Here is a 14,724-nt window from a genome sequence, read left to right as displayed (position 1 = left end):
TGGGGTTTGACCTCGAAAGCTTGTGTCCGCTTACTTTTTCTGTTTGAGAGCAGAATTAGTTGTGGGGTGAGGAACGGAGCAACGCAAAACGCACTTGACCTGCAAACAGAATAAGAACGGTCGAACAGCTGGAGGACAGACTGCTGGCACTTTGGCAGCGAAAGAGGGGTGCAACTCAAGCAAAACTAGCGAGGCAGAGGAACCTTAGAAAGGGACAATGAAAAGGAAACTCCGAATGAAAACTCTCGATCATGGGAAAGAAGGTTGTCACTGGTCAAGTATTATGGCAGCAATGGAGCACCCCACTAGTGACGCTGTGATGTGTTTTGCCCTCCGGGCCAAACAACCCAATCTCTAGTTAAAAGGAAGGTCTGGATGAAGCCCCCGTTATCTACAGGACTCAGTCAAAGAGAATGCATCATCCAATATAATGCGGTGGGATTCAGGGACTTTGTACTCGGGCAAAATCTGGCTGCGTTAATATAAGAGAAGAACAGAGCTGCACTGACACATATTGGGACACATCACATCCCACATGTGCAGTGGTCTGAATGCCATTCAAAAACCAAAGTGAATCATACAGTCTTTCATCCAAATGTACCCCACATGCACATCATCTAATTGTCAAGTGCCCTGTGACTTCTACTTCTCTTCAAACCCAGTATTAAAACCCATCTTTCCAATAAATTCACATGAAGTTTTCCCATGATATTGGCAAAGGTATTGAGAACCTTTGCTGCACCTTCAACAGTCTGTCATCTGGCAGCACTGCTGTCTGCCATCGAAAGATATCCCACAACAAGCCTTAAGCGCTTGGAAAGTTGATCCATGCGTCAGCAGAGGATAATTGTGTTGTAGAACTCGCCTCCGTGCGCGCACGCTCAGCCTCAGCCGCAGCACTGGCATACGAGGCCTGAGAGCTTTGCGGGCTTGCTCTTAGATACCAACCAAGAAAGAATGCTACTCGTTGGCTTCAGCTGATGGCTCAGCTCCGTGTTGCGTTAGTGTGGACTTAAAGGAGGATCTGACATTGATGGCCTGGTTGATAGTCTCGACGAAGGACCCCGGAACAGCAGCTGCCGGCTTCATGCTGGCGGCAACGAACTCAGCCAAAGGTACGAAGTCCTTGATTTCCAAGGTATGCTTGTTCTGACAGGCCTTGTTGTTGCGTTTCTTCCTCTAAGGTCTCCAGAAATCTAATCAGGCCTGCTTGTTGTGGAGAATGACCAAGTCACAATGCGCCACACTGCCACTGCCGAAACTCAACAGCCTGCACATCATAGGGACATCACAAACTGACGTTTTCTAGGGCTTAATTTGAAGGAACAAACACCGGTCAAACTATCAATCATATTTCAAGAACCTGAAGTGTTGGTTTAACCCTCATTATCGACCCCGCTCTTGGCAAGTTGACTATAAGTGACTATAAGTATCTAAACAGGGACCAACCGCATCCTTCGAACATTTTTCATTTCAGTCGCCATCTCAACACTTTCCAGCATTTTTCTCAAATAAATCGAACTACAGCTTTTAATTCATCATGGCAGACAAATCTTCAAAGCCTACAATACTACTCGTCCAAGGTTCTTTTCAGATCCCAGAGGCGTACGAGAAAATAGTCTCGGCCCTTCGCTCGCGGGGCTTCGTTGTCGCCCACCCTCGTCTTCCCAGCCTGTCGGACCATGACTCTCCCGGATTCGCAGAGCGAAGCCTCACTGATGATTCGCGCACCATTGAAGCCGAGGTGAAGCGTCTCACCGTGGACGAGGGAAAGACCGTCATGGTCGTTATGCACTCCTACGGCGGGCTCGTGGGGAGCGACGCCATTCCCGAGGATCTGAGCCTACAGAGCCGCCGCCAGAACGGCCTGGCAGGCGGCGTGTCCCGGCTCTTCTACTTTGCAGGCTTCATCCTTGAGCCAGGCAAGTCGGTCCTGGACACCTTCGGCGAGTCACCCAACAACGACGTCAAGCCCAACGGGCGTTATACTATGAAGAACACGGCGAGCCTCATTTATCAAGACCTGCCGCCAGAAGAGGCCAGCTACTGGGCCTCCAAGACCATCGACCAGAGCTACGCCGTGCAGACGACACCTATCACCCGGGCGGCTTACAAGTACATTCCCTCAACCTATGTCATGACCGAGGACGACCACGCTGTTCCCCTGCAGTACCAGGAAATGTTCGCGGCTGCCACGGGCGCCGAGGTCAAGACGATCTCGTCGGGACATTCGCCTCAGCTTAGCAAGCCCGAGGAACTGGCAGACTTGATTGAGGCTTCGGCGGAGATGGGCGTGTAAACAAGTTGTCGCGGGTGATGCTCGTGACGTGATTACTTGTCGGCTTGGCCTTCTCTGTGCCACAAGGTGCTGCCTAGAGCCAGCTGTGAAAGCACTGTTTGTCTTTTGTTTTGTTCCTATGTATTTGCTTGCCAATGATAGATGACTTCTTCAGGTAGAGAAATGCGACGGGGCTTTGTTCCGACCTGATCTGCTGGCTTGTTGTCCAACGCGTGCAGACTCCTCTTTGTTGTGCCGACAAAACGAGGGGCCGAAAACAGCAATTTGCATCCGGTTACAACTCTTTTTGCATGAGTTTCAGGACCTCAATGCAAGATACAGGTGTTATGTCCAGAGGAGCTCCGCTCAGCGGGACCATGGCCAATTCCGAATAGTTTTTCGTCCTTCAACAGCTGCTGTAGGTCCCGGGGACACTGGCAGCGCACTCCTGAGAAGCCCGTGGGAGGACAACGTCCTAGCTCAAGAACAGCACTCGCCCATCATCATGTTCGGGTTTGGCGATCGTGACGCTCGCGGCGCAGGCGGTCCCGGGTCAGGCAGACTGTCAAACATGGGGAGCATGCCAGACTCGTCGTCTCGGCCGAATCCTCTGCCTCCTAGTTTGGGCTTCAGAGACAACACGGCGCCAAGCAGACCGCCAAAGATGGGGGACTTGCCAGACCCGTGGTCTCGACCGAATCCTCTGCCTACTAGTTTGGGATTCAGAGACAACACGGCGCCAAGCAGACCGCCAAAGATGGGTGACTTGCCAGACCCGTGGTCTCGGCCGAATCCTCTGCCTCCTAGTCTGGGCTTCAACGCAACAATACAGGAATTCATGTCCAGGGGGCCAGGGGGCACCGGACTGGGGCGGCCTCCTCCGCCTCCGCCGCCTGCGTTGCCTGTCATCAACATCGATCCGCCCTCTGATCCGCCCTCTGATCCTCCTGCTCGCCCAAAGAAATCCCCAGCAAAGTCTCTTTTTGCAAGTAAAGGCGATAGGGACTTGCAAAAGAGCGGCATTTTCAGCAAGACATATGTTCCGGGATTAGAAATACAACGGATACTTGAAAACGACACAAACCTCCAAGACACCCCTAGCAGGACAGACAGAAGCGTCAGTAACATTGAGCGGCTGCAACAACAGTTCAAAGATGCTGCAGATGATATAGTATTTCTGGAGCAGCTGCGGTCGCGGGTGACGGCCGCCAGTGGGGACAAAACTCAGCAGCAGCGCAAAGAAGAGCTGCACAGGTCGGTGCTGCCGTGGATCCAGTCCGGGCTCGAATACCGAGGACCCATGCGGCCAGGTCTGTTCCTTGACGACGGCACCCGGAACCCGGCAAGACCGCCCAAAGGTTCTACGCGCAGGGCGCCACCTCCACCACCTCGCACCGAGACCACTGGGAACGATGACGGCAGAGCGAGCAAGGTCAAAGCCACAAGTAATGATCCAAACTCATCCACAGGAGGGGACAGATCCACCCCATCAAAAGACCCCAAGTCACCCAAAAGACTCGACACGAGGCGGAACACTACGAGCAAAGGCCCTAGGACAAGTCCTCTCAGGAACTCGATCACAGCAGATGACTTTGATGAACCTCCTGCGCCAATTCCTCCGGGAACGGGCGGGGCTTCGTGGCAAGCCCGGAATGATCTTTTCCAAGAGGGGGTTATGAATGCGGCTGGCATCACACCTGGCGTCGTCTCGCCCGATGAAATGGTGGATCCGCTTCCCACGCTGCCGAGCTCGATTGATTATAACATTGAAAATTGGGAGACGTAGGGTGCGTGAGGGTATCAAGTATGAACAAAAGTGCGTCATCCTAGGAGGATCATGTTGGCGCCATCGTGCTGCAATCAACGGTTTGGGTCATGTGTGCCTTGAGCAGCAGCGGACGAACCCCAAGACAAGTGAGTCTCATGTAATCTCCTGCGCTGCGGACGCTGGCCTGGCGACAGTTGCTTTGTCGTTGTTTTTGTGGCGTTTCATGATGGTGGACGAGGCAGGGTGAGACCAAGAGGCGGACACTGGGGCTGGGTTGGGAGTGGGTAACATTGAAATGGCATTGAAATGGAGCAAAGATGTGCAGGGATGCAAAGTGCCCAGGTACCTAGGTAGTCCAACTTGCAGTACACCTCCCCCGGGGTAACAAACGTTAAATTTTCAAGTACTGACCCACTCAGGCCCATAAAACTTAGGTACTTAACTTAATCAAGAAAACACACTAGAGATTAAGGTAGCAGAAGCTATTCCCAAAAAGTTAACCGATCTGCTTATGTCTCTTTGCCATGGAAATTGCTAGAAAGGCAACTTACCATTTATAGTGGGGCGAGTGGGCCACTACTTGGAAATTTAACGTTTGTTACCCTGGGGGAGGTGTAGTAGCTGCATCCTTGTCGAAGAGGCTTGCTGCTGCTGCAGCGCCGCCCCACCTTTTTCTCTTTTCCCGCTTCCCACTCTACGCGTGAAGGCTGATCCAAGGCGCGTCGACCTCACTCATCTCTTTCCCGCCGCAAGCTTTCCAGCCCCTGCGACACACCACATCCATCACCATCAGAGCCGAGGCTACCCATCAGTCCGACCTCTCACCTTCTCAGAACAGCTCCACCCTATTTTCTCCTGGCCCATCTTTGACCGTCATAACCATGGCGCCCGCTCCCGTCGTCGACGACGTCGACCGTAGGTGAACCCGCACGGCCTGGTTTGCATTGAAGCTATCCTAGACGGCTCCTGCTCCGCTCGGTTGCTGATTCGAGGCCTTAGCAGTCGACATGGAACAGGACGATGTCAACGAGAACGAGGAGAAGATCATCAACGAGGGTACGTGGATGTCCCCAACTCCCTTTCGAGAGCCGTTCGAAGCTCACCCCAGCCTGCAGAGTACAAGACGTGGAAGAAGAACAGCCCCTTCCTCTACGACATGATCCTGAGCACTGCTCTTGACTGGCCCACACTTACCACACAGTGGTTTCCCGACGTCAAGGAGCCCCAGGACAAGAACTATCGCGTGCACCGCCTCTTGATCGGCACCCACACCTCACCCGGCGCCGACAACTACCTGCAGATTGCCGAGGTTGAGATCCCAAAGTCTGCTGAGCCTAACCCCAACGACTACGATGAGGATCGTGGTGAGATTGGCGGTCACGGCCGCGAGCCTGCCGCCATCAAGATGAACATCATCCAGAAGATCGACCACCCGGGCGAGGTGAACAAGGCCCGTTACCAGCCCCAGAACCCGGACATGATCGCCACCCTGTGCGTCGACGGCAGGATCCTTATCTACAACAGGACCAAGCACAGCAGCCTCAACCCCAGCGGCACCCCAAGCCCCGACATCGAGCTGAAAGGACACTCACAAGAGGGTTTCGGCCTGAGCTGGAGCCCCCACGAGGCCGGTGTCCTCGTCTCTGGTAGCCAGGACCAGACGGTCTGCATCTGGTAAGTCCATCTACTGAACCATCGGCGCCCGTTGGTCTAACCTCTGCCCCAGGGACCTCAACACCATGCACGACAAGAAGGTCACGCCATCCCGGACCTTCACCCACCACCATCGTGTCGTCAATGACGTCCAGTACCACCCGGTCGCGAAGCACTTTATCGGGACTGTCTCGGACGACTTGTCGCTCCAGATACTTGACACCAGGCAGGCCGATACCACCAGGTCGGCACTGACCGTGCAGAAGGGCCATTTTGACGCCATCAACGCCCTCTCCTTCAACCCCGGCTCCCAGTTCCTCATCGCCACTGCATCTGCCGACAAGACCATCGGCATCTGGGACATGCGGAACATGAAGGACAAGGTCCACACCCTCGAGGGCCACAACGATGCCGTGACCTCTCTGTCGTGGCACCCTCAGGAGATGGGAGTCCTAGGCAGTGGCAGTTACGACAGACGGGTCATCTTCTGGGACCTGACGAGGATAGGAGAGGAGCAGATACCCGATGACGCCGAGGACGGTCCCCCAGAGCTGCTGTTCATGCACGGCGGCCACACGAACCACCTGGCTGATTTCAGCTGGAACCCCAACGACCCATGGCTCGTGGCTAGCGCGGCCGAGGACAACGTCCTTCAGATCTGGAAGCCTGCCGATTCTATTGTTGGCCGAGAAACCAACGCTGACATGCCCATGGAGGAGATGGATCGTTAGGTCCTGTCAGATACAGCATGCGAGGATGGCAGGCAGGTACCTGGGAGCTTGTTTCGATTTGGGCACATAGCAGTCAATCATGGGTGTAGAGGGGAACCGAAGCAGAGGTAGGCATGGTTGGAAGAGGGGGTTGAGCTGTAGGTTAGGAGTCACTTTGAAGGGCGTCGATTTGGAGAGAGGCATCGTGCGCGCGCGACAGGTGCCTGATGGCTGACACTACCGTGAGAGCAAGATCACGTAATGGAAAAGGCTATGGATTTGAAATTGTCCCTGGTATGTGTACGTTTGTGCAGAAGATTATTATTTCTGAGGGCCAGGCTAAAATACAGGTGAATGACATTCAAGGCTGACTGAGGGTTGCGTTGTCACTGGGTCGCATAGTTATGACTGTCCTCACAGCACCATTCCGTCCACCAACCAGCAATTGAACGTTGTGATGACATCTACAGGTTACGGGCAAAGAGCTTGCAAGCTTTGATGGAACGTGGTCTGGGGCAGGCGGGGGGGGGGGGGCAGACAGTTGACTTTGAGGCCACTGCTGGCTTTCCGCCAACAGTTTGTGTGTTGGTAGCCCTGGGTTGAGCACTTTCACTTCGCATGCTTTTGGTTTTATCACTCTGAGTGATTCGATGACACCTTGCACAAGCATCGGTCTGAGATTCGCTATGAGAACAATACGAGATTGAATGGGAGCTCCCACGTAGATCCCACCAATCGCGTCATCAGATTTTCATCCCATCTTCGATGTTTTCCAAAGACAATGGGAGTTCCCCCATTCAAAATAGCATTGTTTTCCTACTGTCAACAGCACACTCGTTTGAGGCCTCTCACTACTTAAGTCCAACTCATCCCACCCATCTCCACCTTCCGATCCTTATTTTTCCTTTCCGTTCCTTTCCTTTCCTTCTTTACCTCGTCTGTCCCTTCCACCCTCTCTTGACGAAACCTGACAGTCTTGAGCCCAATCACCAACTTCCCAGAATTCCAGCACTACTTGTCTCCCCTCATCGCACTCCACCTTCCTTCAATCCCCCATCCAGGCAGCAGAGCAGGATGGAGAACACTGAGAACACTCAAGCTCAAGGCGGCTCTAGCACGCCAGCCTGTGACGTGGAGATGCTGGAAATTAAAATCGCTGAGAAAAAGGCTGAGATAGAGTCTAATCGCTCTCTGATCGCCTCAAGGGAGGAGCGAAAGCGAGCAGCCGATCCGCAATTCTACGAGCACACGATGGCAGAGGCCGCGAGAGCCCTGAAGCGACGCCGAACGACCCCCAACGCCGACTTCAGCGGTGCGCAAAAGATGTTTGCCTACGGGCCCGAGGAGCAGCCCGACGGATTCGAGGGCAAGAGAAGAGCTGAGCTGGCCGACCTCATGTTCGACAAGACGGTCATGGGCCTCCCCGTCGACTTTGATGGCGCATACTCGAGCAACTCCCACGACATGCGCTACGTCCGCAACACGGGCAACCCCGACCTCGGCCCTGCATACAAGCCTGGCTTCAACCTCCTCGAGTCGGTCTGCTCCAGCGTCTGGCTCGCCGTCGAGGTGGCCAAGCACCTGCGCCCCAGCGACATCGTCAATCTCTACAGCACCAGCAAGACCTTCCACACTGTCCTCAATTCGCACTGGCAGTCCAGCATTGTCGCCTGGGCCGAGCACATGGCCCCGTCCTCCTTCCGCATCTTCTACTGGAAGTTCTTCGGCTCCTACGCCCGCACCGACCCCACGGGCACCACCTGGGAGGCCCCAGGCCAGTTCGCGGACGCCATCCCCCACCCGCCATGGGCCCAGGTCCGCCCCGTCACCGATGCCGACAAGATGGTGCGCTCCGTCCCGGGCCTGCGGTACCTCGCGATGATCGACAAGCGCGAGGTCCGCGTGCGCGACATCCTCGCCAAGCTCGCGCGCCAGGGCCACCGCCTCCCCAGCAAGTGCCACGAGGCCGTCAAGAAGATGTGGCTGCTCATGGACCTGCCCACCAACACGCTGCGGCGCTCCTTCATCCGCAACACCGAGCTGTGGACCACCGAGGACATCTACATCGCGCAGATGTTCGTCACCAAGCTGCAGATGCGCTTCAACGAGCCCGTGTTCGGGCCCGACTCGCCCCAGGCCGTCGAGACCATCCTCGGCTCCGCCAAGGGCTTCACCCCGCTGTGGGAGATGCTCCGCGGCAAGAAGTACACCGAGATCCTGGAGGCCATCCAGATGCGCGTCAAGTACATCGCCAGCGGCGATGCGGTCCGCCGCCATCGCAACTGGGAGCAGCACTACGACATCCCGAACTGGGCGCTGGGAATGGGCCACCTCGAGGGCTGGGGCAAGGGAGAGCTCCACCTGTCTCGCCCTGACGAGCTGCTCATCGAGGAGGCAGCCAGGCGCAACCTGAACCTGAAAGATCACTTCACCTACATGACCTTCTGGGGCCATGTCGACTGGCGGAAGCGCGCCAACCTCGTGCCCACCGAGGAGGAGATGTACATGTCAGACGACGAGCTCCCAGCCCTCAACGCCCTGCAGAGAGGCCCGTATGGTATCCTCAGCAACTGCGGCAACGTCCCCTTCGAGAGCGGCGAGTGGAGGCCCGAGCACGCCCTCTTGGCGCGATGGGCCACCCTGACCAAGCAGGAGAAGCAGGGCCTCAGGGAGCTCATCGGCCACGAGAAGATCAAGATGGCGGCCATGGAGGACGACGACGATGGCTTCTGGGACCTGGAAGACTATGAGCAGCGGGTCCTCCACAACGGCAAGCCCAACACCAACATCGACGCCGAGGAGACCTACGACCGCGAGGGCGAGCCCGAGTCCGACGATGGCCTGGACAATAAGGACCCCGCACAGATGCACGACGACGACTGCCTGTGCATGTCCTGCCAGCCCGACTTCGACACCGCCTCCCACGACGGCTCCTGCTTCTGCGAGGAGTGCCAGGACGAGGCGGACTACTGGGCTGAGCGGCTGGAGGACGACCTCGAGGTTAGCGAGGACGACGACGAGGATGACGACGGCAGCAACCAGCAGCAGCAGCAGCAACAACAACAGCAGCAGCAGCAACAGAACCACAACATCAACATGCTGACCATCCCGCCCACCGTCCCCATCCCCCAGGAGATCCTGCAGAACACCTCCCTCCTCGATGCGTGGAACAGCCTCGGGCTGGTCGAGCGCCAGATGGTGAGCGTGGTCCTCGCCAACCAGCGCGAGGTGCAGCGGGTCGCGGCCGCCACCTCATATTCCCGCGCCGCCCTGCGCGACTTCCCCAACATCATGAACACCGCCAGCCTGGTGCTGCTGCACAAGCTCGACGGCATCGCGGCCAACCCCGCCGGAGAGGAGGAGGGTGAGGGCGAGGTCCCGTCCGGTGCTGCCGACGCGGACGGCGGGGCGGTTGATGAGGGCTACGACAGCAACAGCAACGGAGCGGGCGCCGCCGGCCAGGGCAGCGATGCCTCGAGCGACACCGCCTCCATGGACGACGAGCAGCTCAAGGCCCTCGCGGACCTGGACTACTCGGAGGCCGAGCTGGACTTCGACATGGACGGCTTCCAGGCCCTCCTGAGGAGGGGCCGCGACGACGGCAGCTACCACTACCGCGCCGGTGGTGAGGGGGAGAATGATGAGGACGAGGATGGCTTCGACGCGGCCCACGAGGACGACCTCAAGTCACCCGGTCTCGCCGCTGAGATGCAGCTGCCGGATGTGATCAACTACTAGGCTGTGGCGTTTTCATGTCGGGTACGCACCGTCCCGGCATGTGAATAAGCTGTTCTCCCGTCTGGAGCGGGGAGCGGGGAGTTTTGTTTACGGCGGCACGAAGTGACGCTCGCCTGTGAGAGCACGAAATGCAGGGGCCTGTTTGTGTCTTTGGTGCCAGAAAAGAAATGGAAGTGGAAAAAAAAAAAAAAGGAACGAGGATTAATAACAGGGACACTTGGTAATGGTCAAGTCGTTACGAGGACTTTGACATGGGACTCGTGCCTTCCTGTCGCAATGACACTGGATGCTAAGGGGATCTGGGGGGAGGGGATTCCGAGTCGTCCAAGTGCCCAGTGGCTGGTACATAGTCTGATGCCATCATGCAGGCACCCCAGGTAGAACAGTCCAGTCAATGGAAATCTGGCAGGATCAAAAGCAATACAGTCTTGCGTGCATGCGAGATGACATGTGAAAAAAGACGGCACGAGGTGGCCACCCCAAATCATCTTGGATAGGCCGACTTGGTGACACTGCCTTGGCTGGCTCGATGGGATGATATGCGTGGTTACGTGGCTCAACCGTTGCCGCAGCGTCAGAGATCCGTAGCAATTTTGCATCTCATCCAGCGATCGAGTCTTCAAGGCTGTGCTGCTCGAGGGGCGACAACAGAATGACACGCCCAAACGCACAGCAAGTTGGCCGTAGATCAATCCTCATAGTCTTCATAAACATCGTAAGCTACATACATACAGTATACATGTGTCCGCCCGTACTAACTTGCAGTCTAGAAAGCATATTCCTTCATGAGTTCCTGTATCTGGGTATATTTCAGTCAATATGTTTTGTTTTTCCTATGCCGTTGGCCCATCGCAAGACACGTGCAATGTGGACCTTTTCGTGCGCCCGTAAAGTACGGACAACACTGACATGACGATTCAGCTATATATCACATTTGGTAAAGAGACCACACGCGGGTGTGAAGACAGCCAGCCGCAAGACACGCGACTGACTATTCTGCCGCATTTGATTTGCCTTTGCCTTTCAGCAACTCGCGAAGGGTCCCCTCTGCTTGGCTCCTGGCAGCAGAGGAACTACCTTGTTGCGGGTTACCAATTGCGCCTGACAATGCAGTTTTCCATGGGACCCAATCAGTGAGACCGGACCTTGCTGCGATATTGGAGGTACTTGCGTCCTCTTGCCGCGAGTGCCCATTGGCGTATGCGTATACCGGAGACTCGTCACGAGCTGGGGACTGCGCTTGGCTGCTGCGGGGAGAATCGGAGCCTAATAACTCATTCGGCGTTGTCCGGATCTCCAGATGGCTGCTAGATGTCTGTGGTAAGGACGGTTCGCTCACGAGGGCGGCAGATGAAGTTCGCGGCGTAGCTGCCTCGTCGCCCGGCAAGGAGTATCTCGAACTGTCAGCGTGGATGATAGCATTGGCAAAGGACCTCGACCTCTGCCTTGTCACCTCTTTGGGTTTCGGCATTCCGGTGAGAGGATTGGCGCCAGGGGCCTTGCTGGCATTGGGCGACCCAGAACCACTGTGGCCCGACTTGGAGGAAGCCCGGCCACGTACTTGATCCTTGAGCTCTGACGCCGACTTCTTCTTGGTCTTGTCCTCCTCAGAGGACCTGCTTGACGACATGATGGTCTCCAGTGTACCGTAGGCTGCGCTCTGGCGGCGCCCAGTACTCCGGCGCTTGCGATGTGACCGTGCACTCGCGCTGTTGTCCTCATCGCCCGACTGGATGGCCTGGAGCGTCAAGCCGTTCTGGCTGTGGGTGTTCTTTGTGTAGCCTCTTCTCCTGATGGATGACGACGGTACGGCGCTGACAAAGGATGTCCCTGAGCCATGCGGTGCTACGTGCACCTCGTACTGGTTGCTCAAACTGTAGCGCGATCGCGCGTATATCTCGGCAATACCGTCGAGGGCATTGTCCATCTCATTGGACTGGGCTTGGAGGTTGGCCATGATCGCCTTGAAGGAGAATGCTTCGTGCGGCGGCAGGGTCTCGGCGGGGACTTCGTCGTGGCCCTGTCTCCAGGGCCACAGCTTCTTCTTTGCGTTTCCGCGGGCCATGCTCAGAATGCTGCCATTCTGTGACCCTCCAGCGGGTCTGGAGTGGGCAGCCGGGGATACGTAGGAGATGGATGTTGAGGTTGTCGAAGGCGGCCCTCGACGGGAAGCCACACGGCGGGCCGAGTGAGAGTTGGAGCGGGAGTGGCCCTGCGAAGGAGATGGTCCGCTATAGGTCCTAACTATGACAGGCTTGGAATAAGTCTTGCTCTGGGCGCCGGTGGACCGCTCATATTTGTGGCGAGCAACGGGCGAAGGAAAGTTGCTGTTCAGCTCCCTCAGTGCCAGTGTCCGGTGGGCTGCGGTGCTGTCATCGAGGGGGATGGGCTTGCCCTCTGCGGTGGACGGCACCAGGGAGGCGATGGAGGTGTTGTTTGACTGAAAGAACAGAGGGAGTGAGAAGGGAAGGCCAGACCTCATGGGAGTAGGGGAGGGTTTTTGAGGGCCAGCTCGGGTATCATGAGAGTTGGAAGCAGCAGGGACATGGGTTGGGGAAGAAGAGGTGGCAGGGGCCGGGCCGGGGCATGGGGACAAGGAGGAGGCGGAGGAGGAGGAGGCGTTCTGGGAGCTGCCGAAGGAGTCGGAGGGTGTGGGTGGGTGATGACGGGAAGCAGGCTTGATGGAGGGGGAGAAGTGGGAGGAGGAAGCGTCGGTATTCATGTCTCCACTCTCGAGCGCGTGTTCGCCCTCCAGAGGCCGTTGACTATGTGGCTTATCATATATATACAGCGCGGTGAGGATGCGGGATGCGAAGTGCTGCCGTAGCACGTATGCAGGCGGATGCGAGTGTAGAGTCGTACTCCGGGCTGGGTTGTGGTGGTCCAGGCTTGGCCCCGTGTTCGAGCTTGTGTGCAGGTGGTGGTGGCAGCGACGGTGTGTGGGGGAGGAGTATGGACTTTTGGTTTGGATTTGGAGGCGGGAGGCGAGAGGCGAGAGGAGGCGAGAGGAGATCGCGTGCAGGACGACGACAGGCTGGAGTGGTCTCGAGTGGCCCCGGCAGACAATGGTCGGTGTAGGCAGGCGTCACAGAGAGTCTTGTCGCGGGCAGAGGGCGAGTTGAGGTATCATGGTGTGGCCCAAGCTGTATGTCTCAGATGAAGCAGGTGTTGAAGAACACCACCTCGGGAATGCGATTGCTGGATTGGCACCTGTCCGGCGCGCGTGTGACCTCGGGGCGTCGACTTTCGATTGAACAGACGCACCGTAATCTCGAGAGTGGTGGTTCGGCGGGGGGTGGGGTGGGAGGGCGGTGGCTGCTTGTCGCGGCGCGATGACGAGCAGCGGCAGCAGCAGCAGCAGCAAGAGGAAGAAAGAGGAGTATGTCGGCGACAGAATGCACGATCTTGTCGTATCGCGTGCCGTGTCGAGCCCCGGGAATAAACCAGTCGACCTAATCGACCCTGGGAAAAGAAAGAAAAGGGAAGGGATTGAAATTGAGAGAGGCGGGAGCGTGAATGCGTTGTCGGATTGGCATTCAATCAAACCGTTGCCGTGCGCCGTGCGCCGTGCGTTGTGCGTTGTCCCTGCTCGGGGGCCCTCTCACGGCAGCGGCAGCAGGAGCAGCAGCAGCAGCAGCAGCAGACGAAATGTGTCGAGAGAGGAGAGGAGTCGTTTTGTTTTAGGGTGAAGCTCCCTGGCCCGCCATTGGACCGGCCGCGATGCCTTTGCTGCAAGCTGCAGAGCAGTCGTGGCTGCCCTTCAAAGGCAGGACGGCGTCGTCACTAACTCCCGCCTTCCCTGCAGCGGCAGAGATATCCCGTGGCCTCGTGCGCGGTACATGCCTCTGCTGCTGTTGGTCCTAGCGTCGACAGGTACCGCGTAGTAGCGTCTATGGTAGGAGTAGTCCAGGCCAGCACACGTTGGAGACGTGGTGCGGGGGCACGAGGATAGCGGCAGGTACGTACTCGACGGCCGCCAGTGTGGCCCCCGGTTCCTTTCCCCGTGGGCCTAGAAAGGGCTAAGCACGGGCTTCTCCCTCCCCATACTTCAGGGCCTTGGAAAGTATGACGAGGGATCCTGGCTTATCTCTAACACACAGACCTCCTTAAACCCACACCTTTAGCCATAAACTTCCTACTTATTTTAGGTAGGAAGTTTATATTTAAAAATATTAATAACTATTAAGCTTTATATAAATATAATTAAAAAATAGAGGATAAAAAGTAAGTAATAGAAGTTTATAATTAAAATATAATTATAATTATAATAAAGAAAGGAGTTATATTTAAATAAACTTTAATTTATTTATATTATTATTAATTTAATTATTTATTATTATATATTATTATTTTTAAAATTATTTTAATATAATAATTTATTTAATATTATTTTTATTATATATATAATTATATATATAAAAATTATAATTAATTTATATTTTAATAATTATTAAAATAATTTAATTTATATTATATTTAATATAAATTAATAATAATTAATACTTTTTAATATAATTATATATAAAATAATATATTTAAGTAATTAAATTTTTAAATATATTAAATTTTTATATTTA

The 14,724-nt window shown here is 55.4% G+C and overlaps 4 protein-coding genes across 4 annotated transcripts; 3 read left to right on the top strand and 1 right to left on the bottom strand.

Moving 5' to 3' along the window:
- Nucleotides 1–1,540: 1,540 nt before the first annotated feature.
- KVR01_010591 (uncharacterized protein) lies at nucleotides 1,541–4,064 on the top strand (the record flags this gene model as incomplete). The annotated part of the gene is made up of 4 exons (XM_044784530.1): nucleotides 1,541–1,605; nucleotides 1,672–2,293; nucleotides 2,769–3,805; nucleotides 3,839–4,064. The coding sequence occupies 4 exons, from the start codon at nucleotides 1,541–1,543 to the stop codon at nucleotides 4,062–4,064; spliced, it is 1,950 nt and encodes a 649-aa protein (XP_044640750.1).
- Nucleotides 4,065–4,927: 863 nt separating this feature from the next.
- KVR01_010606 (uncharacterized protein) lies at nucleotides 4,928–6,430 on the top strand (the record flags this gene model as incomplete). Its single annotated transcript, XM_044792787.1, has 4 exons — nucleotides 4,928–4,961; nucleotides 5,049–5,102; nucleotides 5,162–5,720; nucleotides 5,773–6,430. 4 exons carry the CDS (start codon nucleotides 4,928–4,930, stop codon nucleotides 6,428–6,430), a joined length of 1,305 nt encoding a protein of 434 aa, XP_044640765.1.
- Nucleotides 6,431–7,483: 1,053 nt separating this feature from the next.
- KVR01_010214 (uncharacterized protein) lies at nucleotides 7,484–10,442 on the top strand (the record flags this gene model as incomplete). The annotated part of the gene is made up of 1 exon (XM_044787784.1): nucleotides 7,484–10,442. One exon carries the CDS (start codon nucleotides 7,484–7,486, stop codon nucleotides 10,145–10,147), a length of 2,664 nt encoding a protein of 887 aa, XP_044640373.1. The 3' UTR covers nucleotides 10,148–10,442.
- Nucleotides 10,443–10,715: 273 nt separating this feature from the next.
- KVR01_010549 (uncharacterized protein) lies at nucleotides 10,716–13,852 on the bottom strand. Its single transcript, XM_044785017.1, has one exon. It carries the CDS (start codon nucleotides 12,867–12,869, stop codon nucleotides 11,139–11,141), a length of 1,731 nt encoding a protein of 576 aa, XP_044640708.1. The 5' UTR covers nucleotides 12,870–13,852; the 3' UTR covers nucleotides 10,716–11,138.
- Between the last annotated feature and the right edge of the window lie 872 nt (nucleotides 13,853–14,724).

This window comes from Diaporthe batatas (genome assembly GCF_019321695.1).
Source record: "Diaporthe batatas strain CRI 302-4 chromosome Unknown Contig00013, whole genome shotgun sequence".
Classification (NCBI taxonomy): domain Eukaryota; kingdom Fungi; phylum Ascomycota; class Sordariomycetes; order Diaporthales; family Diaporthaceae; genus Diaporthe; species Diaporthe batatas.
The sequence above is the reverse complement of the archived record's forward strand: the minus strand, read 5'-3'. Positions and strand labels throughout refer to the sequence as shown.

Excerpts from the sequence above, each read along its gene's own strand:
- KVR01_010549 (XM_044785017.1), bottom strand. The coding sequence starts at position 12,869 with ATGAATACCGACGCTTCCTCCTCCCACTTCTCCCCCTCCATCAAGCCT.